The following is a 27,385-nucleotide window of genomic DNA, read 5'->3' as shown; positions in this document are numbered from 1 at the left end:
TTGTTCACTATTTTGTACGTGAAGACCTTAAACAACCCCAAAGCAACTCATTGTAATGACTGAGGACGAAAAAAATATGAATATGTCTGTCACATATAAAGTAACATTTTCTGCACTCTTAGGTGCTTCAGATTATAAGGCACATCTTCAATGAATGGCCTAATATAAAACTGTTTTCATATATATATGACCCATCGCATTATAAGATACATAAAATAGAAGCTTTTATGTCGCACACTCTCAGCGCACAAGAAACCCTATCCAGCGCATTGAACACACTGCAAATGAATTAGACAAATAACTTTTTTTCCTCTCTCAATTTACTGTGTAATTCAGTGAGTGACAGGTGTCCAGCCAATCACACAATACGATGCAATGACGCTATGCAGCCAATCCCCGCATTGACAGTACTTACGCATATTCTCTGCTCTATAACAATAACAGAGTGGCGGGGATAAGTGACGCTAATGCTAATCCCTTATCGTGGCAAAATGACCGGGCAGTGAATTGGATATGTCGACTCCCTTATCCAAAATAAGAATGAACTGTGGTTCTTTTAATTTGGAATGGCTGTCGGAGTATGTGCAAATTAAACAAGCAGTGAAACTGGGTGAGATATTTTCTTTTTCGAGTGAGAAAGGTATGCTCTGCAAAACATGCAGCAAAGCTAAAGTTGTAAGCGAAAAATATAGATTGAATGGAAGCTGCAAGCGACACATTCAGCAGAAAAGTCATTTGAATGATGTTGGAATTATACAAAGATGCAAGGGAAAAGGGATTGGTACAATATTGCAGGAGAGTGCAAACAACGAGGAGAAAAAGAACCGTCTGTCACAGAAAAAAATCCAACCCTGAGCAAGTTAAACGTTATAATTGACTATATTTTACCGGCCATTAAAATGAATGCACCAAATATTGGATTGATGTTGATTTGATTCCTATTCAGTGTGCTATAGCGTTATTTTTCAATGTCAAAAAAACGTTTATCGTAACAATATAACAATTGTTAAAATACGCTTTTTTTCACATTTTTAGGTAGTGGTGTGCCACGGGATTTTTTTTCAAGGAATGAAATGTGCCTTCGCTCGAAAAAGATTCAAAAACACTGCACTAGATGCTAAAGGGAATACAATCCAGCTTTCTATGTTGTATGCATCCACTCAATGGCGCTTCGCTAAAGGGAATGCAATCCAATACAGCTTTATTTATATAGAGTCTTCACAACTGATGCAACTGTAACAAAGTACTTTACAGAACTTGTAAAATACTACATCCAAGAAATCAGACACACAACATGTGCCATCATTATCCGTCGGGTGTCCGTTAAGGTTACGGACAGAATCAAACCCTTCAAACGTAGACTCAGGAAAGTAGATCCAACAAAAATATTCATTTACAAAAATAGGCGCAAGGTCAGGTCCACAACGTGCAAATAATGACAATGGACAACAAGCCAGGAATAATGCAAAGAAAACAAAGAGCGCTTGCACAAGGCAAGGAAAAAACACGAAAGAAAATAGCTTGTGACAAAAGTGCAAGAAAGATCAAACCATGTGGAGAAGAAACCGTGGACTTAAACTTACTTAAACACACCAAGAACTACTTACTTGAACAGCGAAGAACGTAGCAAAGGCAAAGAGCCCCCCCCCACCCTCCCCCACCCTCCTCAAAAAAGAACAGAAAAAACAAATCAAGGCAAGACCCAAAAACGGAACGAGAGTAGTAAGGGAGCATCGCGACGAAATGCACATGAACAATAACTTGAGTAAGGCAAAATTATCTAACAGCGTCACACAGATGCGCAGCAGAAAAAAACGGGAACACCTGCTGGACACTAATAGAACGTGACCATGACAAATACATGCTGTAAAAATCAAGGTCGCAGGAAACTATTGAACGTGTTACGCTAAATATTCTGTACATCAAAGGTGATAGTTTGCTGTTGTTTAGACGTGTATGATTGCCTGTGGATTATATATGTTTTGCCAGTTACTAATTTCACAATAGCTAACGACAGCCACAGCGTTTCACCAACTGTTTATTCACCTTTGATTGGACAGATTAAACACTAACTACACGTTACATTAATAAATAGATATACGTGTTAATTTAAAAAGAATATACAGTGTAATTATTTGAGGATTTCGGCATGTATATTAAGCTATTGCTCATGCGATACAGACAGGAGCGAAGCTGTTAATGAAAGTCTTGTGTGTGTCTAAAGACCAATTGTCTTGTATTAGCAGTTTAATTCCTCATATTCATCACATTAACAACAATTGGACAATTCAAGATTTAGGAATATTTATCATTTATACAAAATGCACTGAAGCACTCCCAATTTCATATGCACTGTACGCGTGTGTTTCCAGGGTGGTTACGCTGCCTACAGATTTGCCCAGCCTACTGCTGCCACAGCAGCTGCATACAGTGACAGGTAAGATAACAGAGTCCTCCAAAAGCACCCAAAGTAAGCATGTTAGAAACAATGCATGTTATGCCGTCAAATGAGCGGGGAAATTTCGAGCTTCAATTTCACTGCAATATTCAATCATTTGGATAGAGTCAATGGCTACACTAAGGAACAAACTTGAACTGGAGGATTAAAAATAAGTTTTAAAAATGTTAATGACAAAAACATTTTGAGAGATCTGAAGAAGTCCCCAACTGGTGGGAACATTAGCTTCAACCTCCACATGGCAGGAGTGAAAAACGGGCTTTGCACCTCCTTCAGAATACATGCACCCACACACCACACACCACACACACACACACACACACACACACACACACACGCACACACACACACACACACACACACACACACACACACACACACACACACACACGCACACACACACACACACACACACACACACACACACACACACACACACACACACACACACACACACACACACACACACACGCGCGCACGTGGGCCCGTTTTAGCCACTAGTTAACCCTTATTACAGCTGCCACTGTTGTGAAAGCGCTATATAAATCAGCATGTATTGTATTGTATTGTAACTGCCAGTTAAATTTCTAACCCGCTGTTTAGCTCATTTTTCAGGGGGGTGGGGAGGGGTGGAAAAAAACAAAAGCTAAACAATCCCGAGTTACACCAGAAAAAAAAAATAAGCATGAATTTTTCTGCTGACAACGAAAACGTATATACTTGAAGCCAGGGTGCACACACCTCGTTTGCCCATTCGCCAATGATGAGTTGAAACGGAAAGTGGCATGGTAAATATTATTGCCAGTCCAGCAAAGAGCTAAATATATGTCCAGTAAAATTGCCCCGGGAGAACCCTCCAAGAAAGCCCTCACGACAAAGCACAAATGTCTTATGGCAAATAATGTGAATAATACAACAATACTCAATAGGATTAACTACCATATAACCATTCATTCATTCATTCATCTTCCTAACAGCTTGATCCTCACTAGGGTCGCGGGGGGTGCTGGAGCCTATCCCAGCTGTCTCCGGGCAGTAGGCGGGGGACACCCTGAATCGGTTGCCAGCCAATCGCAGGGCACACAGAGACGAACAACCATTCGCACTCACACTCACACCTAGGGACAACTTAGAGTGTCCAATCAGCCTGCCATGCATATTTTTGGAATGTGGGAGGAAACCGGAGCACCCGGAGAAAACCCACGCAGGCCCGGGGAGAACATGCAAACTCCACACAGGGAGGCCGGAGCTGGAATCGAACCCGGTACCTCTGCACTGTGAAGCCGACGTGCTAACCACTGGACTACCGGGCCACCCACCATATAACCAGTGGTGAAAAAAAATAATTCTCACGTTGGATGTGGTCAATCCCTGTTACATAACTACACAGGGCCCAATTAATTACTGGGACAGAGAGAGTGCCAGTAGGATGGAATGCTGGGAAGGGCCATAGAAACAGCTGCACATTCTCTGAAAACCACAATCATTTATCAAATATAAATGCCCAAAATTATACATGTTGGGCATAAAATTTAAGGGGTCAGTCAAGAGAGAGAGAGAGAAAGAGAGAGAGAGAGAAATATCGTTCAATATCACTCCAATCCAAAATTTCTTCTCTCAGAGAACACGCGCAATAGTCTCTGACAATTTTTACAGTCACTTTGCCAATGTGAGTTTTGTTTTCTGAAATGATTACCAACAAATTTTCCCACATGCAACTTTCCTATCCTTATGTATTATATTTAGCCATAACCTGTTGTGGTATGTGTTGCATCCACAGGTACTGTATGTCTGTCCTTTCATCTGTCATCTGTACATACGTCTAACTGTAATTATTTGGCCCATGTGTATCCATGTGAGCTGTTTTCTTTCTCTTTAGTTTCACGTTTTAACCGAACTGTACATGCTTGCACCTGACAAATATTTTCACATTTTATTCTTTATTATTTATTATTTTCTTTATTATAAAACCACCCCTCATTCATCCGGAAAGAACATAATTAAACCATATGTATAGCCACGCATAGAGTACTTTTGGCCACTAACTTAACTCTGGGCCTGACCACACTGCAGACTGTGTCACAATGGTTGTTGATGTGCTGGTCTAAGATCATGCAGCCAGCTTCTTGTCAGTGCAGCCCATACCACCCACAAGTTGGGCAAGTCCCCTGTACACAGAAACCAAGGAATTACCGAGGCCCCAGCACCGAGAGACTGCTGCAATTCCAAGAACTCGCACAGCCAAAGTACGCTGGCACACCACGAGCGCAATGGGCAATCTTATTTAGTCTACTGATGTGGAATTGAATGCCCATATATTGTTCGCTTTGAGTAACACAAAACAATATGTGATTGAGGGCAGCTTTGAATGATCCCAAGCAATGGCTTACAGGAATAACGTTGATATCGATGTGCTGACCAAACCTTCTGTGGACCGTTACTGTTGCACCTGTGCCTTGATGTCATGTTACCATCTGTGCAAGGCCAAGGTGGTAGAGATTGTCTTTTCTGCAGGCAGGAGGCGCAGTTTTCTATGAAGCCACTCCGTGTGCACTTCTGAACTGACACCTGACCTCTACAGCCTCTGCCGGCTTTTTATTGATCGTGTATGCAAATTACAAGTGATATATCAGAAAAACTCTCCCTTCTTCATTTACATGTCACACCTCCCACGTGTCACACCCTAAGTTGAATATTCCTGTTTGTACTATAAGTCAGCAAGGCCTCAGCTTCATTCAGCTCAAGTTGGCCCTTTTTCCTGTGTGCTCTAAACATGCGCGTTTGAGGTCAATCAAGCATACAACCTAATGAAACATGATTACTTTGAGTTTGTGCACACGTCTGCTACAAGCATCCATTTATGAAAAAGAGATTGGCTCTCTACTCCTGTCCCATGTAAATCCGCTTCAATTCCAAGCCACGACTCCCAGTTCCACATACACATCGCCACTTTGCGCTGACGCTCCTTTCTTCTCATCGTCAGCTCCTCAAGCCATGTATCCATCCAGCTGCAGATTGTCCATCAGCACCAGCCTTTTTGCTGAACAAAGCGGGGCTGTGAAAATGCTGCCTATTTCAGGCGCAAGACACAAGCGTCCTGGAGCTGTCCAGCAACGACAGTCAAATGATGCCGACATTCCTCCCAATCAAAATCAGTGCTGGTACACACGTGCTGCCGAGAAGGCGCAACTACCAAGCACAGTTTCTTCTCTGACGAATGTCCACACGACGTAACAACACCATTTGACAAACAAAAGACAAAAACAACAACAAAACACAAGGCTCTTGAAGAGCACTTGCCGACGGCTGCCTTCTCAGGCGCCATCAATGAGTCATTAAAACAGTACATTTAAAGAATAAATGTTTATTTAACTCATCTCTAAAACATTGGATATTTGATGAAAGTCACAACTTACTTGGAAAGCCTTTACAAATTATATTCAGGCATTTAATCTTTTCACCTCTGGGTCATTTAGGTCAAACCATGTTTGACCTAAATCACATTTGGAATTTTGTGGAGCAGCTGCAGTTGACCACACACTCTCTCACACTGTCACACATCCACACTGATGATGAGTTAGGGCTCTGCACTATGAGATAAGATAGATCAAATGCAGTGCTAGGATGAGTGTGAGTGTTAGACGGGTGCTGCTGTTGAATAGCAATGTCCAAAGCTAATGAGGATTAACTTCTAATCACTTCAACCACTGGGCCGCTATGCAAATCTGCTCAATTATGGGCACACACCCTGGCCCCTGATTGGCTCTTATCATGTAGGATTAACACAAGAGGGATGGGGAGGAGGGGAGATCTGCTGAGACGTAGCATGACTGGGAGAAAGCAAAAGCTGCTCTGCCTTTCTGTTTATAAATATATGGAAAAGGCATCCCGCGTACCTCAATGATTGGTAAAACAGCCGTGAACTTTTTGTCACGTCCCGTGTTTGCCAGCAGGGGGCAGGCCCTGTTTGCCACCTACACACCTGTCACCCATTGGGGACTAATTACACGGGCTTTATTTGGCCGCTCTGGCAGTTGACTTACTGCCGGAGTATTCCACGCCGTGCCATTACTCTCGCCGAGCCCTTCTCGAGTAAACTATTATCTTTAAATCGATTGACTGTTATTTCGTGCAGTCTTATCCGCTCGTGTTAAATTCTAGAGTTGCCTGATCATTTTCCTTGCTGTTTTTCCGCAAGCGTTTTCTGTTACTTCCTTATTCATTCTTGGTCCTTATTTTGACCAGCGTCTTCTGTTTGTTTTCGCCTGGACGGGTATTTTGTGTTTATATTAAATCTCATTTTTGTCTGACAACATCTTTCTGTGTCTGCTATTTCGGGGATCCACTTCCTTATTTTGTTGTGCACGAAGCAATAATTCCATCGCTTCTGGCACAACGTGACACTTTTACTTTCTTGAAATAAGAAAATATCAAATGTAGGAAATCAAATCACTAAATCCTGATAACAAACCCACCTTCTGGCATTCCATTGTATTTGGCAGTTTGAACTTTTCAAACTTCGTAGATTCCAGAAATGAAGGATATATTGTTCATCTATTGTTTTTGTTGTTGTTGTTTTTTTTTAACCATTTATCCTGTGCAACGTCACATGCTTATTCTATCATATTTTAAATGATTGCCCATTAATCACTGGGACTATATAGACCACAGGAGTCAAACTCAAGGCCCGGGGGCCAGATCTGGCCCACCACATCATTTTATGTGGCCCGCGAGAGCAAATCAAACATGTCAACTTCCATGATGCTTGCTAAAATCTCGACCAAAATTTAAACTTCTCAGATGGAATAAATAAGAAATATATTGTTCGCATTTTCTTGTTAGCAAACCCCTTATTATAGTAACCGAAACAATAGTTGAAAGTGTCTTGACTTCTTTATCTGGTTTCAGTCATAAAGGCCCTCCAATGAAAACGGTAACTAAAATGTGGCCCGCAGTAAAAATAACTTTGACACCCCTAGTATAGGCTCACAACCATTTACACTGTAACACACGAGCAATGTGGAGTGTATTCTTTCAAGTGAACCTGCATGTTTTGATACTGTAGTAGGAAACGTAAAACATGCAGACTTCACACAGAAAAGTCACATATTTGACTAGGATGGGTTGCCCCAGTTGTACTGCATCCAAACAAAATTGTTTCCTAGTAGGTAATTGCTCATTATGATAGGATAAGTCGCTCATTAATGACTCACTTGTAAGATTTATAAGTAAGGGTCTACATCAAAGAGAGTTTCCCATTATTTTGTCTTACACTCCATAAATTAATTAATGCAAGAACATGATGTAAGCATCTCAAAGACTTTCAAAGTCATTTAATGACAACAGAGGCATTTTGAGATTTATGTTCCCTTTTTCTCAAAATTATGACCATGTGTCTGATTATAATAGTGAGACTGTTATTCATGCATTCCTTTTGGGGAACTGCACTACAAAATTTGTGGTTTCCAGGGTGCAATAAGACATAGGTGGATTGACGACAATACTTCACTCTAATTGCCCCACAGGGATAAATAAAGTTTTCTGAATCTGAATAAAGGAAGAAACTCCTTTCATTTCATAAGCAAAACTGTGGACAACATACATCAGCAACTGTGGCAGATATGTTCTCACTTCTGGTGCCAAGTTCTGAGTTTGATCCCCAAATATGGGGGAGGCGATAAAAATATTTTCCAGAAAAAAAAAAGAAATGAATTTTTTTTGTGCCTTCCTTTTTAATTCAAATGTAAAAACGCCACCTCTTGTACATAAAAGGTTCATCGTAGTTCACGACACTGCCCACAGAAACAAAGAACTACTTTTTATGATCACATCTCATGCAACTTGCGATATTTTCGGTTGGTCTTTGTATCACACACACATATATCTGTTCGCTGTATGACACTGAACAAAGTTACAGGAATTCATTGTTATTATTTTTATTGATGACAGCAGCTGCATAGCTTGTATTAATAAAATAGTGTAGGCTCAGACGCACACACGCATAGACACGGCAAATGACGTATGACTAAATAAACTCAATTAAATATGCCGACATTTTGGTTGAATTTACTGTTTGTCTTCTGTAGACTAGAGTAGTTTTTTTCAATAAACTCAAGGGTTTGGGGGGGGGGAGTTGTTGTTTTTTTCTTTTATGGTGCCGGATTTGCAACTCCTCATGAGGAGTGCAGTTACATAGATGAAGGTGTTACGCTACACAAAATCTTCATCAGACCACCAAGAGTGTACAATAAACTATTTTTCTTACTCTTCAGATCAATACAATGCAATACATCTTTATTACTATATAATCTAGAATTTATATTATTATAATCATTATTATAATTCAGTCAGTCATTTTCCAAACTGCTTTATCCTCACAAGGGTCACGGGGGTGCTGGAGCCTATCCCAGCCGTCTTCGGGCAGTAAGCGGGGTACACCCTGAACCGGTTGCCAGCCAATCGCAGGGCACACAGAAATGAACAACCATTCGCGCTCACACTCACACCTAGGGACATTTTGGAGTGTTCAATCAGCCTGCCATGCATGTTTTTGGAATGTGGGAGGAAACCGGAGGACCCAGAGAAAACCACGCAAGCGCAGGGAGAACATGCAAACTCCACACAGGAAGGCCTCTGCCCTGTGAAGCCGACGTGCTAACCACTCTACTACCAGGCCGCTTATTATAATTCATTCAAAATATAAATAGAAATGACTAGAAATAAATAACAACTATTAGGTAAATACAGAAATACATTTGATACTGACCTGAACATTTGACATAAGCAAAATATCAAATATGACAAAAGGTACTTGTGTTTCAGTCCAGCTCTAGCTCTTGGCAATGAGTGACTTTAATTCGTACTACAGTGTTAGGAACATGTGTCCTCCCGTATTTTATTATTGGTTAACGCTTTGTTTTACAATGCATATGTGAGGGAAGCACCATTGTTGTCAAGTACTTTATCTGCTGTTCATTCAAGTCTTGTCGGTTCTTTATCACTGCTGCACTCCACAGGCAACTTCTTATGGTAGTGAAATGTGCCACTTTTAGAAATACTGACAGAACAGAATCGTCTGATTACCCGACTAGAAAAAGTAGTTTGATTAGTCTTTCTTAAACATATGCACAGTTGGAGTAAGGTGTGACATAACCCTTTCAAGGACAGCGGTTACTACATTGGAGAGGGTTAATAATGCACCAACCCTGGTGGGCGAAAACATGAGTCAAGTGGTGGCCAACATGCAACTCTTTGCTTTTTTTCGTGCATTTTGCGTTTTATCTCTTCTTCAGTCCATTTTTAGCTTTGTCTTCTACTTTCAAAAATAATATAGTGTCCCAACATAGACATTGAGACAGTCTTTGCTTTTGAGGTTTGCTTTAACCCACAGCCAGTTAATGTCCGTTGGCTGTCGGATCCCAATGTAAGTCGGGAAACTGTAAAGCACAAACATAAAGGTAGCTGGTGGTTAAACGAAGACCAGAGAGAAAGTGTTGACCCCAAAGACATTCAGACTAATAAGATACATCATGTCATGAAAAATAAAATAGGCATACCTCTTTGAAAAATCCATTCAGCAGCTACAACTCGAGAATTAATGTGGACGGTCCAATTGAGAGGAAGTCAATCACCATTTGGGGTCAGTCAACAGTTTATAAACAAGTCTGTACACTTCCTAACCTGCTACACCAAGTAGCCTACACCTGCACCCTTTTGGCTCGTGTTGGAAGCTGTTTGTTTTGTACAGGTCCCACCCAGACTGCAATGAATATTTTATTCTCCACTGTTTGTCCACTTTTTACCTGGTGTGGATGTGCCGTGTATGATACGTAGTAAGCACATTCTCTGAGCCGATTGGCTCCAGTATCGATGTATAGATTTGGACCCGTCTTTGCAAAGTGCCAGACTGAGATGGTTTGGCCAGACTGAGATGTACATGTCCAAACCATCTCAGTCTGGCCTCTCTAACTTTTGGAGAAAAAGTTAGAGAGGCTAGACTGAGATGGTTTGGACATGTACAGAGGAGGGACAGTGGATACATTAGTAGGAGAATGTTAGAGATGGAGCTACCAGGTAGGAGACAGAGAGGAAGGCCAAAGAGGAGATTCATGGATGCCGTGAGGAAAGACATGCAGGTAGTTGGGGTCAGAGTAGAGGATGCAGAGAACAGGGAAAGATGGAAATTAATGACTCGCTGTGGCAACCCCTGAAAAGGGACAAGCCGAAAGGAAAAGAAAAAGTTTGCAAAGTGTCTTGACTTATTAATTGCATTGTGACAATAGCTCAACCCACATTTCACACATATGACCGCACAATATCTCGTATCCAATAAAAAGTTTCATCTGTGTGTCAACAACAGCGGCATTTTCAGTGTTTGTTCAAACACGGCTGAATGTGTGTGGCCGGAGGTTCACGTAACTTACGCTATTTGATAAAGGCAAGCTATTTTTGAAGAGATCTTAAAATTAAACAAATAACACACAGTGTAGATAATTAAATTTGATGTGAAAAAAAAACGTTTGGGGGATTTTTTTACCAGTACTGGGAAAAAAAAACATGAATTCTATTACTTTGTTTTTGGATGGTTGTTTTGTATTATTTCATCAAATTGTTTTTGTATTTCCATTGATGTCTTTTTTCTTCTTCCTTAATAATTCAAATGTACTGTTTATTAATTCCTTGAGTGGTTCTGTCACGTTCCGGATTTGACAGCAGGGGGCAGGCGTTCTTAGTTGCCGCCTGCACACCTGCCAACCATTTGTTGGTAATTGCACCTGCTATATTTGGGCGCTCCGGCAGTCGACTCACTCCCGGAGTATTCCACGCCGTGCCATTTGCTATCGTCTATTCCTTCTTGGTTAAAAGTCTGACTCTAATGACTACTGACTATTATTGCGTGCCTTGATATTCCTCTCTTGTTTGATTAGTATTTTCCTTAAGAATTTTCTCCTTGCCGTTTTTGTTTCGCAAGCGTTTTCTGTTGCCTCGTTGTTATTTCCTGGTCCTCTTTTTGACCAGAGTTTTCTGTTGCCTCGTTATTATTTCCTGGCCCTCTTTTGACCAGCGTTTTCTGTTGTCCGTTTAGACGGGGATTTTGTGTTATAATAAATCTAATTTTTTATGACAAAATTCCTTTTCTGTGTCTGCTATTTCGGGGATCCACTTACCTCTAGTAGTTGTGCACGAAGTGATTATTCTGTCGCTTCGGGCTCAACATGACAGGTTGAATTCACCATCTACCTAAGGGATGTTCTACAACTTGAAATGTTTGTGTTATTGGATAGGTTTTGTATGTGGACATTGATGTCATCAAAACCATATGTTCTGTTTTTTCTGTTATCTCTGTAGTTATGGACGAGTATATGCTGCCGATCCCTACAACAACACACTCACTCCAGCAGCCACATACAGCGTTGGTGCCATGGTAAGACTGCCATGCCTGTCACAGCTTTATCCTTTTCCCAATCTCATCTGTATTACAATACGACATTTAAGGTTATGATCCGCCCCCACCCACCCTCCCCAAAAAATAATCTTCAATATTGAATTCAGCTTCCCTTTTTACGGAAGAGGATTAGGGCCAATGAAGAAAGAAAAAATAAGGTTGGCAAAATTCTCACTTTCATCTCAGAATTCTGACTTTAATCTTATTAAAGTCAGAATTCTGACTTTAATCTCAGAATTCTGACTTTAATCTCAGAATTCTCACTTTAAAGTCAGAATTCTGACTTTGTGACGTTTGTGGAGCTATGAATTGTGGGGGGACCGTCAGCGTGTGGCGTGACTTGAAAGAAAGGACATCATGTCGTCACCCAGCGACTTTTTGTGTGGCCGAGGAGTGTCGGAGGACATCCTTTCACTTTTGGAGGAGCAGAGGGTGAGTAAACAGTGCGTTGTGTTTGTTTCATTTGGAGTTAACGTGCTCCATGAAGCTTGTAGCTCCGTTGCTAGTCCGAATGTCATGAATGGATGCACCCAGTTTACATTCGTGAATAAGTAGAACGTAACCAATTTAAATGGGTACGTTCCTGTGACGCCACATAACGTTGTTAAAAACAACACCACTCTCGACATCGAACCCCTTTGCGTGGATGACAGTGGCCGTCTGGAGCATCGTTGCAGCCTAATTGCCGTGAACTGAACGCACTGATCACGCCGTCGTGTCGTAGGAAGTATGTGCACACCCACCTCTATTTACTTTTAGACTACTTACTGAATATGAGTATACTTGAGTTTGAACTAACACGGTACCATGAGCGAGAACATTATTAAAAAACTTTAACAAGCATACGGGCATGCAGTCATGTTTTCAAAATGTCCACCGTTGTTTTTTTGTCAGATTGTAATTGTCTCTTTTCTTGTGCAGATAAAGTGACCGATAGAGGGTGCAACTCAAACAGTGGCTGGAAATCCAGATTTGGATGACTTGATCAAGCTATGTTTTAGACTTGGATTCAGCAATAAGGAAATACTTGCAATTTTAGCATATAATGCTCAAACTATTTTAAGTATTCGGACTCTGAAAAGGATATGCAGAAGACTTGGTCTTTTTCGAAGAAAGAACCAGTCAGACCTGGGAGACGTGTTGGCTTTTGTCCAGCACGAGATCATGACTAGTGGACAGATGCAAGGTTATCGCTGGCTTCATCTGCGTGCCATTCAAAAATGATTTGTTGTGTCACAAGATACAATAAGACAAATTAGACAATTTGTTGACCCTGTAGGTGTGGGAATAAGAAGAGCACGACGCCTAAGATGGCGCCAATACAACTGTCGGGGCCCAAATGCTCTTTGGCACATGGATGGTTATGACAAATTAAAGCCCTACGGGATTGGCATCAATGGCTGTATTGATGGTTTTAGCCGGTATGTGTTATGGGCGGAAGCCTATACCACATACAGTGACCCTAAGGTGGTTGCAAGTTATTTTATAAAAACAGTTTCACGCATTGGTGGGTGTCCAGAGAGGATCCGTGCAGACAGGGGCACAGAAAATGTTTGTGTTGAACAGATGCAGATGTTTTTGCGTAGAAACCACTCAGACAATTTTGCTGCGGAGAAAAGTTTCCTTTACGGAAGAAATACAGCCAATCAGCGAATTGAAGGGTGGTGGTCCACCCTTCGCAAACAGAGTGCACAATTTTGGATTAATTTATTTCAAACTCTTCAAGATGATGGCCACTTTTCAGGAGATTTTCTGGATAAAAGTCTTATCCGGTTCTGCTTTCTTAATCTTGTGCAGGTAGAATAATTTTTCTGGACAAATTGTTTTTGGACGAATGAAAATATAAGACTTAACTAACTATGCTGCTTTGTGTTCAGGATGAGCTGGATGAAGTTGTGAACACGTGGAACGCACACAAAATAAGACCAAGATTGCTTCATGATTCAGCTTCAGGTCGACCAGCCGTCATGTATTCATTCCCTGCGATGCACAGTGCCGAGGATCAATTAAAACCTGTTGGAACGGAAGAGGTCACTACATGTATAGAAGAGTGCACTACAAAAGGCAATTTTCCTTGTGATGAAACTATTTGAACTGTGTTGTTTGCTTATGGAGGAAAATGAATGGCATGCGCCATCAGATCCATTGGATGCAAGTGACTTGTATGTTAAGTTGAGAGAGGAATTACTGAAGTCTATTTGACATACAGTATGTACTGATGCAATTTTGGGAAAATGAAGCTTCAAATTTGCTCCATAAACCAGTTGTTTTTTGACTTCTCTAGATTGCACTCTTTTCAGCAGTGGGCTGGAAGTACACGGACTTGCCCTTTCTGAAACCTTTATTTTAAACAGTGCTATGGCTCCAGCATGTCCCGTGACCCTGGATGATATGTGCGTCAAAAGTGGATGGATGTCTTATTGTTAATATTGATAGAAAACATCTCCACACTTTTTCTGATCCGCTTTATCCTCACAAGGGTCACGAGATATGGTGTGCAGCCTGTCCCAGCAGTTGTTGGGCAGTAGGGGGGGGCACACCCTGAACCGGTTGCCAGCAAATCGCAGTGCACACAGACGAACAACCATCTGCCCTCACAATCACGGACAATTATTTGGAGTGTTCCATTAACCTGCCCCACATGTTTTTGGAATGTGGGAGGATGCGGAGAAGCCGGAGACTCCACACAGGAAGGCCGGAACCGGATTCGAATCCTGCACCTCTGCACTGTGAGGCCGACGTGCCTCACAACCATTAGGAAATATCTGTAAAATGTTATTAAACCATTCACCGTTGCACACAAGTATATTAATCATCAACATTCATGTGTAGACAGAAAAACATAGTGAATGAAGAGTAAGTTTATTGAACAAAATAAATTCTTACTTTTAATGATAGAAGCATGGACCTAAATAATACAGTATAGCTGTTGAAACAACCATCCCATGGTTATGTATAACTTCTTTGGCCTTTTTGTATATAAAACCCCAGAACTGTATATTACTGTAATATAACACCAAATGCAAGTTATTTCTATATACAGTAACAATGCAACGTTTGTTTCTACAACCTTATCGTAAACAGTGAACACAATAATGTACCCAAGCCATGTAGTGCTGATGCAACCTACGATGGCTTATTAACATAGTTACGGGTAAGAAAAAGCTAAACAATGTCCATCGCCCAGACATTGCTTTCAAGAACCGCATTGAATTCCGATCGGAAATCTGGAAAATTTTCATAGCTGTCAGCAATATGAGGAACCTTTCCACATGTGTGCCCCACCGGCCTTCTACTAAACTCAGTCATTTACTGGAACTCCACAAGAATGGCGTTGGTTACAACAAGATCAGATCCAGTGCAAAACCGGAGAAACTTCTGAAGCTTGAATTCATCCAACTCTCTGATGAACCTTTTCAGATGATTTATCACTTCCTTCTGCTTTGGGGTTAAATCAGTTGCAAATTTCAGCAGTTGGCAGACTTTTTTTGAGGTAGGTTGCAAGTCCGAGCACAACTTGTTCAGTGCTTCAAGACTGATGGAGACACGGTGAAGAGTAACCTCCCTCCAGCAGTCAATCACAAACATGGGCTTTTGGATAAGCTCTTTGTGTGGGTTGAACCTACTACTGCGGAAGTCTCTCGCGGTTCTTGTGCAGGCATCATTGCTGGTGACTACACGATGTTCTAGGCACAAGACTGGAGACGTTTCGTATTTTTTCTGTGGTCGCTACCACTGAGTCGCTGAACACCCAACGTGCCTCAATGCATCGTCACTGCCAGAAGCGAACTGCAGGGAAGCTCCACCCCCTTTATTTATATACACCCCATAACACGGTATCCCTCCACACAAAATGGCACCAAACATTAAGCAATGATACCAGTGGCATACATTGTCACCCAACAGTGTGCTATTTCCTGCAGTATTGTGTGAAAGGTTTCAGCAGAGATTCTTTTTCTACACCCGTAGCTGTCAAGAACTTCCACAAGATCATCTAGGTCCACTTCTGAAAAGTCCTTCATTGCTTCCATCAAAACTTCACGTTCTTGGCTGCTCACAAACTGCAGAAAATGGGCTTTTAGATCACTATAGACACAGTTGAAAAGCACCTGCTCGAGGAAAGGAAATGCAAGTTGGTTTGGGAAGTAGCAACAATCTTGGTATCCCTTTAAAAGAATTCTCCCAACTGCTTTCCACTTTTCTGCAGGAAAATCACGGCGAATGAATGGTACTTTAATTGATGTACCAAGGGTGCATCGGTCATAGAATTCCTGCCAGAAGCAGCTGACAATATCCCTCAGTAATCCAGATCCAACACCTGCTTCTTCTGTACCATCTGGGAGTATGCGTTTCACATTGAGTGATTTAAGATTGCATTTTCAGAGAATGCTATGATCATATCATTCAATGTGTCAGTGTAGTGCACAGTTATTATCATCACATCTTGTGGATCAGGTGGACCATCATAGATAAGTGTGATGTCTGCATCTCCCTCCGTGTTGTATGTGGGGCCAAAAGTAATTTCTGAATCAACAGAAATGTCGAATGCTGTGTAGATTTCATTTGAATCGACAGAGACCTCTTCAATTTCAGAGTTGTAGTCACTGGCATCGTGTGACACAACCAATACTTCTTTGGACGCTGTGCTGCCATCATGGTGGTCGTCCTTTGGCCTTATTGCAATGTAAAAGCGCAACAACGTGAGCTTTGCAGCCTCATACATATTGCCGATGGATTGGCAGGTTTCATCAGTTAGGAGGTTTTGTTTGAAATCCCACACCTCAAACTGAAAGTCCAATTCAGATCCTTTAGGAGAAATTCCATCGGGGAAAAATAGTTTCTTTCCTTCCTCGAGAATTTCTTTCAACCTAGCTTCTGTGGACATTTGAAGTTTTCTGGTACCCCCTCTCTGCTTCTCCCTCACCGGTTTGGTTATTTTTCCATCATTGTGTATCCATCCAATTGCAACATTTCTCGTTGTTTTCTGCCTCTTCGTCTGTCTTGCTTGTTGTGTCTTTGAGGAAGTGTCTTCTTTCCCGCTTTCTTTCCTGATTTTCATTTTTTCACGTAATTTTTCCAAAAGTCCATTTTTTCTTTTGGATGGGAGCTGTTGAGTCTTGCAAAAATTGAAGAGTGCTATACGGTCTCCATAGCACGGGACATAATTGGCAAGGGTGGCATCGTCCATCAGTGCTATGACATCACTGTCAATCTGCACAACAAGACAAATAGAAAAAATATACACTCAATCACCGTAACACATAATCGCTTAATTTTAAAGTATGAAGCACAAATGTAATACTAATCTCTACAATTGTAAACCAAATACACAGGCAAACGTGTTGCAACTCTTCAATGTTGAAATCCGTATTGAAAACCGTTAAGAATGTACTAAGATAAATTTATGCTTGAAAATTACTCTAACCTATTTGTATTAGAATATGCAACTATGATAATAAAGTCCCTATTCAGACAGCAATTCATCAACTGTTGACTTCATTTATGCATGCGTGTGCACATACTTCAAATGATGTAGCCTTGAATTGCGGCACGTCACAGTACTTGCCACGACATGACCACAGGTGTGTTCAGTTCACGGCAATTAGGCTGCAACGATGCTCCAGACGTCCACTGTCATCCACACAAAGGGGTTCGATGTCGAGAGTGGTGTTGTTTTTAACAACGTTATGTGGCGTCACAGGAACGTACCCATTTAAATTGGTTACGTTCTACTTATTCACGAATGTAAACTGGGTGCATCCATTCATGACATTCGGACTAGCAACGAAGCTACAAGCTTCATGGAGCACGTTAACTCCAAATGAAACAAACACGACGCACTGTTTACTCACCCTCTGCTCCTCCATAAGTGAAAGGATGTCCTCCGACACTCCTCGGCCACACAAAAAGTCGCTGGGTGACGACATGATGTCCTTTCTTTCAAGTCACGCCACACGCTGACGGGCCCCCACAAATCATAGCTCCACGAACGTCACAAAGTCAGAATTCTGACTTTAGAGTCAGAATTCTGAGATTAAAATGAGAATTCTGACTTTAATCTCAGAATTCTCACTTTAAAGTGAGAATTCTGAGATTAAAGTGAGAATCTTGCCAACCTTATTTTTTCTTTCTTCATTGGCCCTAATCCTCTTCCGTACCTTTTTGCTGTGCATGTCACTTGCTTGAATTGTGTTTTCATTGTTCATCAGGGCAGTAGTTGCAGGCAGGAGTGGAGTGGGAATAATGCAGGCTAAATGACCAATTATCACATCTTGTCTCACTGATGAGGGAAATTGCAAAATCATGCTGATAATTCTTTAGGCCATTTGAGATTTTAGAACCAAATTGTAAATTACAATGAGCTAATCATCATAATTGCGTCCATGCTTAGGCGTCCATTCATTTACCAGTGTACTTGTGGAAGCTGTACACTTGGTGTAACTGGATCAGTTATTTTTTTATTTGTTTCAAAGACTCTCTTCCCATGTCTGCGTGGGTGTTCTCTTGGTTTCTCCAGTTTCCTCCCATAATCCAAAAACATCCAACGTAATTGTTTACTCTGAATTGTTCAAAGGTGGGCGTGTGAGCGCGAATGGATGTTTGTCTATGTGTGCCCTGCGATTGGCTGGCAACCGGTTCAGTGTGTCCCCCACCGAGTGCCCGAAGACAGCTGGGATTGGCTCCATGACCTAGTGAGGATAAACCAGGGGTGTCCAAACTTTTTGCCAAGGGGGCCAGATTTTATGTGGCAAAATGTCGGGGGGCCGAACTTGGCTGACATTCTTTACATTTAACAACAATATTGTTAAACACATTTTAGTAAGCAAGTCTGTGTTTCACATTTCCATTTTTATTTTAATTTCAACAATCTTAAGAATTTCTTTTGGTTCATTTGAAACAGGTATATCACATTCAAATGAATATTCACTTGACTTGAAGTCTCCTGAGTGCAAATTGCAATATTTGAAAATCACCATGACTTTTCAATACTCACAAAACCTTTGACTCGAACAACACGGAAATGAACAAGCAATACACATATTCACAACTGCAGGGATCATTTGAAATATGACATATCAGTCAATATAAATGTTGATTGAACATTTAAAATTTTACTCTGGAATTAAACTTAGGACTGATGTAGATCTTAAACATTTATTCAGACTTATTGCCAGCTGACAAATGACTTGTTTGTCTTCATGTGACAAGTGATATTGAGATCTGGATTGAAGCACAAAGGGCAGGTCTGGCTCAAAAGCAGTGGTATTGATGCGCAAAATGTCTCGCAGGTGATCGTCCGTTATCCGTGTCCTCACACAGCTTTTATTTACGTTCATAACCGAGAATGTCCTCTCACACAAATACATCGACCCAAACAAGCTCAGCATTTTCTTAGCAAACGCTCGAATCTTTCGGAACCTGTCCTTATTCAGCTGTCGATAAAAGTTAGCGAGAGAAAGTTGCTGGTGCCGACTGGGGCTCTCAGCATCACACTGCAACTCAATGAGCTCCAGCTGCAAGTGGAACAGTGCAGAGGTCGTGGGTTCGATCTCAGCTCTGGCCTTCCTGTGTGGAGTTTGCATGTTCTCCCCATGCTTGTGTTTTTTTTCTCCGGGTACTCGGGCTTCCAAAGACATACATTCCAAAGACATGCATGGCTTCGATCATATTGCGGTGCAGACATCCTTTTGAATAAAGCTGCGTTCAAACGGAATGCATCTCTCCTTTTGCCGTTTTGTAAAGTAGAGCCATCCATTCAAAAACAACACACCCCTCAATTTACACTAAGATTCTTGATTCAACTACCGGTAATCTGGCGGTAATCATTTCTGGAGATGACAGTTACTATATTGCCTTTAATAAATACAATCATCACTTTCAAACTGCATTGTGTATTTACTTTGAATGTTTTTGCGAGATACCCAGATTGCCTTCATTATCCAAAACATTTACGCATACCACTTTGTGATTTTGTGTCCTGATCTTCAAGGGCTTGCTTAGGGCTCGCTTTCATTGCCCAACTTCTCCAGCGTTGTGCACAAGCTTTTCTGCAGCGCTGACTTATCCTCACTTAAACTTAATTGAATTTGTCTGCGCTGCTAACGGCAATCCAAATGCCACATTAATCCCGCCTGTAAAAGGTGATGAATGTTCTCATGCTTTGGCAGCCCATTCCATGTTAGTTATTATATTTCTAATTTGGTGAATACCACCTCACCCCGCGCTCCTTGGTAATGAAATAATTAGTCATTTTAATAATTAAATCTCCTGTGGCGTTGCAGCCATGGGGAGGACATGGGGGAGAAAAAACTGAGTGAATAATGGTCAGAGGAGTGTTCAAATGTGATCGTCGGTCACAATTCCCTTCTCAAACTAAAGAGAAATATCGCTGAAATGTAGTTTAATGTCTGCTAATCAAATCGTGTCAACTTATAAGATGTCAGTTCGATGCAATAAATTGTTAGTGATAAGCAAACATGTAAAAAGCCAGAAGGCTGTGTCGTTTCCAACAACTTGCTTCTTATATTGATTGATATTATTGCCTACCTGTCTTGCAGTGAATTGAATCATGTTACAGTAAGGTCCATTTTAAAAAAGCATGACTTAATATTAAGACAGGCTTCATGATTTAAAAAAAAAAACTACTCTAAATCTCTGCGCTTCTAGTCTCAATCAGTTCAATGATTTTGCATCTTACAAATTGTGGTGTACACTTGTGGATCTTGTGGCAGTGGGAGGGCCAAGTTAACACTTGTAAATATTAAAATGCCAGAAACAAAAAAATTACAGCACCATATAAAGGGTGTTCACACGGCACATATTTGCCCCGGCGCTACACCGATGTTGCGATATATTTTACACCGGAGCAAATTTTGTGGAGCAGTCACACGTACAAAGCTGCTGAGCGTGTTAGCACCGGCGCAGCGTCGGTGCAGCTCCACTTGCGGTCACACGGCAGTTTCTGCAGCGGTGCAAAATGACATAAAACAAATGCTGTCAAAAAGAAAAAAGAAAAAGATGAAGGAGTACCTGTTCACAAGTGTTTTGTTAGGCAGGAATCATTGAAGCAATTCAGGCGCATTATTTATTTGAGAGATTTTACGCCTGATGCCTTTCTCGAAACAACCCACTCATTTTTTTTTCCCCTGACTTGAGCGGTTGGTTATTGAAGCCCTCACCGGGAACCGAACCTGCGGCATCTGTCTGAAAGGCATTAGTATGGCTCGCTGCGTTCCAAGTGCAATTCAAATTTTACCACCGGTTTTTCATATCTCAGCACAGGTTCCGCTGAACTTATCTGTTGCAAAATGAAACAATTTTTTCTTTGAACATTTTTAACAAACCAAATGTGTTATTTTACTTGGCATCCATCTCAACCTCCTCAATAAACTTTTATCAAATCTAGCGTCTCAAATTCTTGTCATACATGCAGTATACAGTGATCCCTCACTTATCGCGGTTAATGGGACCGAGACCACCCGCCAAAGACGAAAATCCACGAAGTAGGGTTTGCCCCCCCCCCCTGCCCCTTAGGGATTTTTGTGTAAGGGTTTGTGGATACCAGCATGTTTAAAATTTGTAAACAGTATTTATACTAGTGATGGGTCCAGCGACACCGATGCGTTGACGCATGCGCCGGGCTCACAGAGCAAACCACGTGTCGGTGCACGTGCTGCTTCATTACGTCACGTGATTGACACGTGAACTGCACCGTTGCAGTTTAGAGTAGACTGGATCGGCTTCGTTGACACAGTCCATGCTGCTAATTGACACGTGAACTGCACTGGTGCAGTTTAGACTGCATCGGCTGATTGGCATAGTCCAAGCTGCGCCACTTAGTCCAGGAGGCGTCGACTCACTGCAGGGGGCGTTGACGCAGCAAAAGCCCGCACAGTGTATCCTAAGGAAGTGCGTCTGGCGACACGATGCCGATTGCCGAAACAAGCCAGACCTCTCTCTCTCTGCTCTCTCTCTCGCTCTCTACTCGTGCACCTCCCCCAGCCACACACACACACACACTTACGCGCGCGTGTGTATGCGCGGGCATACACACATTGGCACACACGAACACGCGTAGTAAACACAACACTGATCTAGGCAACCACGTGATTAGACACTGATCAAAGAGTAACCCACTTGATAAGACACAAGGGAGGTTGCTGGGCAGGGCTCAGGGCTGCGAAGATGCACAGCCAATCCACATGGCTGTGCATCCTGTGATAGATCCACCCGTGCTGTCATTGATCGACATCGCGCTGGGAACCAATCAAGTTCCAGCCATGTATAAAAACTGAGTCATCAGGCATTTTTTTCTGAATACAGTACTTTGGGGAAAAAATCGCGATGCACCGAGGCCGAGATAATCGAACCGCAAAATAGCTTTTCTCTTTAGTGATGTGTCGTTCGCGTTTTTTCCCCCTTCGGTTAAAGCCGCACGTGATTGGTCAAGATCCGTGGTAAAAGAGGAAGGGGAGGGTTACACACACACACACACACACACATTCCTGCACTTGCTGCACAGTGAGGACCGAGTAAAAAGGCCTACAAAGCGAGGACCACCCTTTCTGCTTGAAAAAGAAATGAAAAAGACACATTTCTAGACACAGGAGGGCGCCCTTAGGCAATACATTCCTTTAGATTAAATAAAACACCAAAGGTTAAGAAAAAGTTTTTAACTAGATAAGTGAGGACCGGGCACTGGCCATGCGTTCTTAATGATTTTGAAGTAGATTAGGTGCCGTTCACCTTACTAAACATTTAATGATGTAAATTTATAATCAGATATATTATTTTTAAACAGTTTATCACCATTAACAGGGTACTGTCATTTATTTAGTTTTATTTAGTTCTGATATTTGTGTGTTCAAGACGCCACATGTTTGCACTGTGGCTGAGAGAGGAAAGTATTTTAATCTGTGCTGTACATTACACAGAGAGCATATTTGACAATAAAAGCTGACTTGACTTTGATTTATTTTTGACAAACAAAAGTACTCTTATTCAAAACTTACAAGAACACCTGAAAAACTTCAACCTTCAAAACGCACACTAAAAAAACTTGCTGCGCCACAACCTGACACATGAACCCACATATACCCTACCAAATAACTGTGCTTTCAAACTCTATTCCTTTTCTCCCCTCTCTCCCTTCATTTATCTCCCCCCTATGTCTCTCCCTCTCTCTATCTTTCATCTTCAAGCTTTTTTCCCAATTACATTTTCTGTCTTTTAATAATTTCATTGTGGACAAAATATTTAATATCTCTCCATGTGCGGTCTTCAAGGTCTGGCGATGCTTGACTACGACACTTAACGCAGTCATCTTTCCTTGGAACTTTCTTTAATGCTACAAATTTTGAAAGGTGTCGATCAATTGCTGCTCTTTCCTTTGGAGTCCGGCCGGGTCTCTTCCTTTTTTTAGTTTCCAATTCTGGAGGGAAAAAAAGAGGGTTATTAGTGGTTTAGTTGAATATAAACAGACATTCTTGAAGTTGTATTAAAATCTAAACACTGCCTTGACAGATAACAGGACCAGAATAAAAATAAAAAATGCATTGATTCAAAACATGTTTTAGGCATCTAGTTTAAAGCAACTTTGTTGACTTAAAAACACCTCAGCAGCAATTTCCCTCAAGGCATGATTAATGAGTGTTATGCTCTTTACATTATTTAACATTTTTCAATATCCTTAAAATTAATGTGGGTTTTTTTGCCTAGTTTCCGCCTTTAATGTCTTGTTTGTCTATGTGGGCCCCCCAATTGGGTGGCAACCACTAAAGGGTGTACTCTGACTACTGCCCAATGACGGCTAGGATAGGCTCCAGCATGCCCCAAACTTTTGTTTTCTATTTCTGAAGCCTTCTATTGTGAAGCACATTCAGAAAAAAACAGTCTTTGCAAGTACAGTGATCCCTCGTTTATCGGGGTTAATGGGGACCGAAACCACCCGCGATAAACGAAAATCCGCTAAGTAGCAAAACCCCCCCACCCTCCGTATAGGTATTTGAACATGTGTATGAGTATAAATATTTATAAGGCCAAATGTAATGGTATACATGCATGTTTGTAGTAATTAACAGTACTTAATGCTATATACTAATATATTTAAACATGTATAAGTTAGGTTAGGTTAGTGTATAAATAACGAAATACAGTAAACACAGTCCTGTATATGTTGCTCTATGTGACTCGCTGTTGTTTTATTTTCACTGCCTCTTGAGGACCTTTTGCAGCATTTTCACTTTTTTTTAATGAATATGTTTGAAAAAATCCATGACACACCGAGGCCGCGATAAATGATAATCCAGCGGCACTGTTGACATTCATGTTTCGAAGCTACAATCAAAGCCTGAACCACTGTGCCAATTTCAGAGCAACATATGTGGTGAATATTATCTAATAAGGTATGCATTACCAGTTTTCCTTGTTTGCAGTGAAATGCATTATTTTACAATCCATTCAAATGTCAGATACCAAATATGTAACTTCTGGTTGCTGATGGTGTATTGCAGGAGTGACCAACTCATTTTTGGCACAGGCCACATTGGAGTTATGGTTTCCCTTGGAGGGCCATTATGAATTTTGGGAGACCATATACATATTTAATCACCTCCACATTACATACACCACGCATAACATATTGATGGATAACTACTTTTAAAATTAGAAGTAAAAAATAATGATTGTTCTTGTGGACTTCATATGACATTTTGAGATTTTGGTTCAGACTTTAGCAAGCCTCATGGAATTCAACATGCTTTATTTGCTTTTGCAGGCCACATAAAATGATGTGGCAGGCCAAATCCGGCCCCTGGGCCTTGACTTTGACACCTGTGGTGTAGTGCTATACTCGCATGACTTGTGTGGGATCAGTTCCTGCTCAGTGATGGTGTGAATGTGAATATTTCTGGCTGCAAACATGATTTTGTTGTCGAGAGGTTCGACTGTATCTCTCTTTGGTCAGATTTTTTTTAAAAATTGGATTCAATTACAATCAGTGTGTTACTGTAACCAAATTATATCATAACCCTGTAAGAGAAATTGCTATACAATAGAAATTGAAGACAATTTTACAACTGAGTAGACCACTTCAACGACTCGTCTTTCCATCTGCAAGTCACAGTGACTTGTGCTGTTTGAGTTTCTTAAATTGTTATACGGATCTATCCAACAGAAATTCATCTTACCAAATTCACTATGTTCTTTTCGAACTGCTGTCTTCTTCTTCCCAAGAGATCTGTGTCCAGTCTTTTTGTCCTCTTCATCTAAGAAAGTTGGCATGTGGGTATAATGGTAATGAAACTTTGAGTTGTGTTGACGATGCACTGACTCACCGCTGTCTTCAACATCATCGTCGTCATGTGTAAGTGTTGCAATCCTCTTTCATTTGGTGCCGCTCCCTGATGTTGATGGTTGTTCTTGGCCATGTGTGAAAGATGCGTCATAGACTGTAAATGATAATAATAATATACTTTGGGTGAATATGCTTTGATGATACACATTTGTAATTCCTGATATATTGGAATGTACAAAAAACAATCAGGACTTAGAGCGGGGGTGTCAAACATACGGCCGGCGGGCCGTTACCGTCCGACAAGCAGGTTTGATCAGGCCCGCAGGATCATTTAAAAGTGAAAAAAATGCAGAAAAGACATGGAACGAAAATTTTGAATAACGTGCAATTCATGGAGTATCCGCTAGGGGACACACCGTTTTGAGCAGAGTAGAAAGACGCATTGTTTTGAGAAGACAACAGCAGTCCAAGTCTGTCACTGAGACGGACGGACCCAAAACAGCAGATGCTATCAAGGACATTTGAATTCATTATTCTTTACGCATTTAATGGCACTCTCTTTAGTTTGTAAGGTATAGTCAGGGATTAAATTTATAATTTATATGCACAAGGCTTAAAAATTCCTTTCTTCACGAATCTCCTTTAATCTAAAAGCGCATCACTGTATTTTTCAATACCAATTACTTTTAGTGCCCTTGTACAATCAGTTGCGATGCATATATGTGAATGATAAAAGTCAATCGCACATTTGTCTAAGGAAATCTAAGGTACTTCATGAAATGTTTTGTAAAAAGATATGTTCATTAAATTTCTACATTTCAGAATGTTCTTGTGCTTCGTTATAGCAGAGTACAGTATAATTTTAATGGCTCGGCCCACTTAACATCTAACGAGGCCGATGTGGCCCACAATGTGAAATGAGTTTGACACCCCTGACTTAGAGTAAGAAAAAAAATCTTACTAATGCCAGGTCTGTAACATGTCACTTGTGCTAATGTTAGAGACTCACCCAATCCATGTCTTCCCAACATTGTCTTTTTTTTCTTGACAGTCTTCTTAACTGTCTTATGGCACACCCCTCCATCTACAAAATAATGTTTTGATAGAATCAAAGTGTTTCCACATGCATCTCAGAAATATGCCAATAATACAGCAAAAGAGGATTCAAGTCGGACAAAAAAACATTACCGCCATATTCACTGCCAGAAACATCACTCATGTCGTCATCAGCATAATTTCTTTCTTTAATTGACTGCATCTTCGGTGGCCTTTTGTAGGTGCCTTGTAGCAAGATGATGTACTCAAATGAAATTCCTTACATCTCAGAAACATAGCAATGGTGCAGTGACAGATGGTCCAAGTCAAACTGAAAGCATTACCTGTGTTTTCAGTGTCCAAGTTGGTACTGTTGCCGCCTCCATCATCTTCATCATCAGATCTCGTTGCTACAGCTGAATGTGGCACTTCTCATTCTGTGAAACATGACATTTACACCATGTAAATATGGATGGAAGACATTCACTCTTGCTCCGAGAATGAAAGGGTTTTCTCATTTATGCAAATGGTCTGGACACAGAGAAAATGAGAGCTGTCAAGGTCAAGGGACTCTGTCCCACGTTCCATCGCAAACAGTAGTTTGGCAATCTTGGCCAATTGGAAATTACTAAACATCCATCCATTTTCCAATCCGCTTTATCTTCACAAGAGTCGCAGGGCATGCTGGAGCCTATCCCAGCTGTCTTTGGGAGGTCAGCGGGGGACACCCTGAACAAGTTGCCAGCCAATTGCAGGGCACACAGAGACCATCTCAAACTCACACCTGGGAACAATTTAGAGTGTTCAATCAGCCATGCATGTTATGGAAATGTGGGAGGAAACCGAAGTACTTGGAGTAAGCCCACGCAGGTATGTGGTGGGAAAAATAAGCAAACGCCACATAGGAAGACTGGGACCGTAATTGAACCCTGCACCTTTGCACTGTGAGGTCGACATGCTAACCAGCTTTAATCAGTTGTAGTTTAACGGTATTAGAACGGTATCGATCGCATGTTATCACTAACTCCCTTTTTGATTAAAAGGTCTGTCTTTGATCATTGTTCGTTACTTTTAATCCACAAGACAGATGTGTGTCAGAACAGCACACGTGTGAGGATAGTGAGAGGCAGCTGCCTGTCAAGTTGCTGCAACA

General features: G+C 41.2%; 2 protein-coding genes and 1 long non-coding RNA gene across 13 annotated transcripts in view; 2 read left to right on the top strand and 1 right to left on the bottom strand.

The window, feature by feature from the left end:
- Positions 1-27,385, top strand: part of rbfox1 (RNA binding fox-1 homolog 1) — a 256,048-nt gene that overhangs the window by 210,111 nt on the left and 18,552 nt on the right. For 9 of the 11 annotated variants that reach the window (XR_007959562.1, XR_007959561.1, XM_052049733.1 and 6 more), the window contains 2 exons: positions 2,373-2,437; positions 11,807-11,882. Coding sequence is in view for 9 of the 11 variants with exons in the window: in XM_052049733.1 (XP_051905693.1) it covers positions 2,373-2,437; positions 11,807-11,882 (141 nt within the window). In the remaining 2 variants the exon portion in view is untranslated. The remainder of the gene's footprint in view (positions 1-2,372; positions 2,438-11,806; positions 11,883-27,385) is intronic. The other 2 variants (XM_052049731.1, XM_052049730.1) reach the window with 1 other exon arrangement.
- Positions 15,184-17,020, top strand: LOC127590292 (uncharacterized). The gene is made up of 2 exons (XR_007959577.1): positions 15,184-15,514; positions 15,827-17,020. It is a non-coding gene; the product is annotated as an uncharacterized LOC127590292 (long non-coding RNA).
- On the bottom strand, positions 16,240-17,870 carry LOC127590250 (uncharacterized). The gene is made up of 2 exons (XM_052049760.1): positions 17,756-17,870; positions 16,240-17,115 (listed from the first exon to the last, which is right to left on the bottom strand). Exons 1-2 carry the CDS (start codon positions 17,828-17,830, stop codon positions 16,255-16,257), a joined length of 936 nt encoding a protein of 311 aa, XP_051905720.1. The 5' UTR covers positions 17,831-17,870; the 3' UTR covers positions 16,240-16,254.

This window comes from Hippocampus zosterae, chromosome 17, assembly GCF_025434085.1.
Source record: "Hippocampus zosterae strain Florida chromosome 17, ASM2543408v3, whole genome shotgun sequence".
NCBI classification, from domain to species: Eukaryota; Metazoa; Chordata; class Actinopteri; order Syngnathiformes; family Syngnathidae; genus Hippocampus; species Hippocampus zosterae.
Note: the sequence above shows the minus strand (reverse complement) of the source record. Positions and strands in the feature narration are given on the sequence as shown.

What these genes read in the sequence shown, in the direction of transcription:
- LOC127590250 (XM_052049760.1), bottom strand. Translation starts at nt 17,830, where the DNA reads ATGTCGTCACCCAGCGACTTTTTGTGTGGCCGAGGAGTGTCGGAGGAC. An exon ending in CACTTATGGAGGAGCAGAGG is followed by an intron (nt 17,116 to 17,755) that starts GTGAGTAAACAG and finishes CTTGTTGTGCAG; the next exon opens with ATTGACAGTGATGTCATAGC.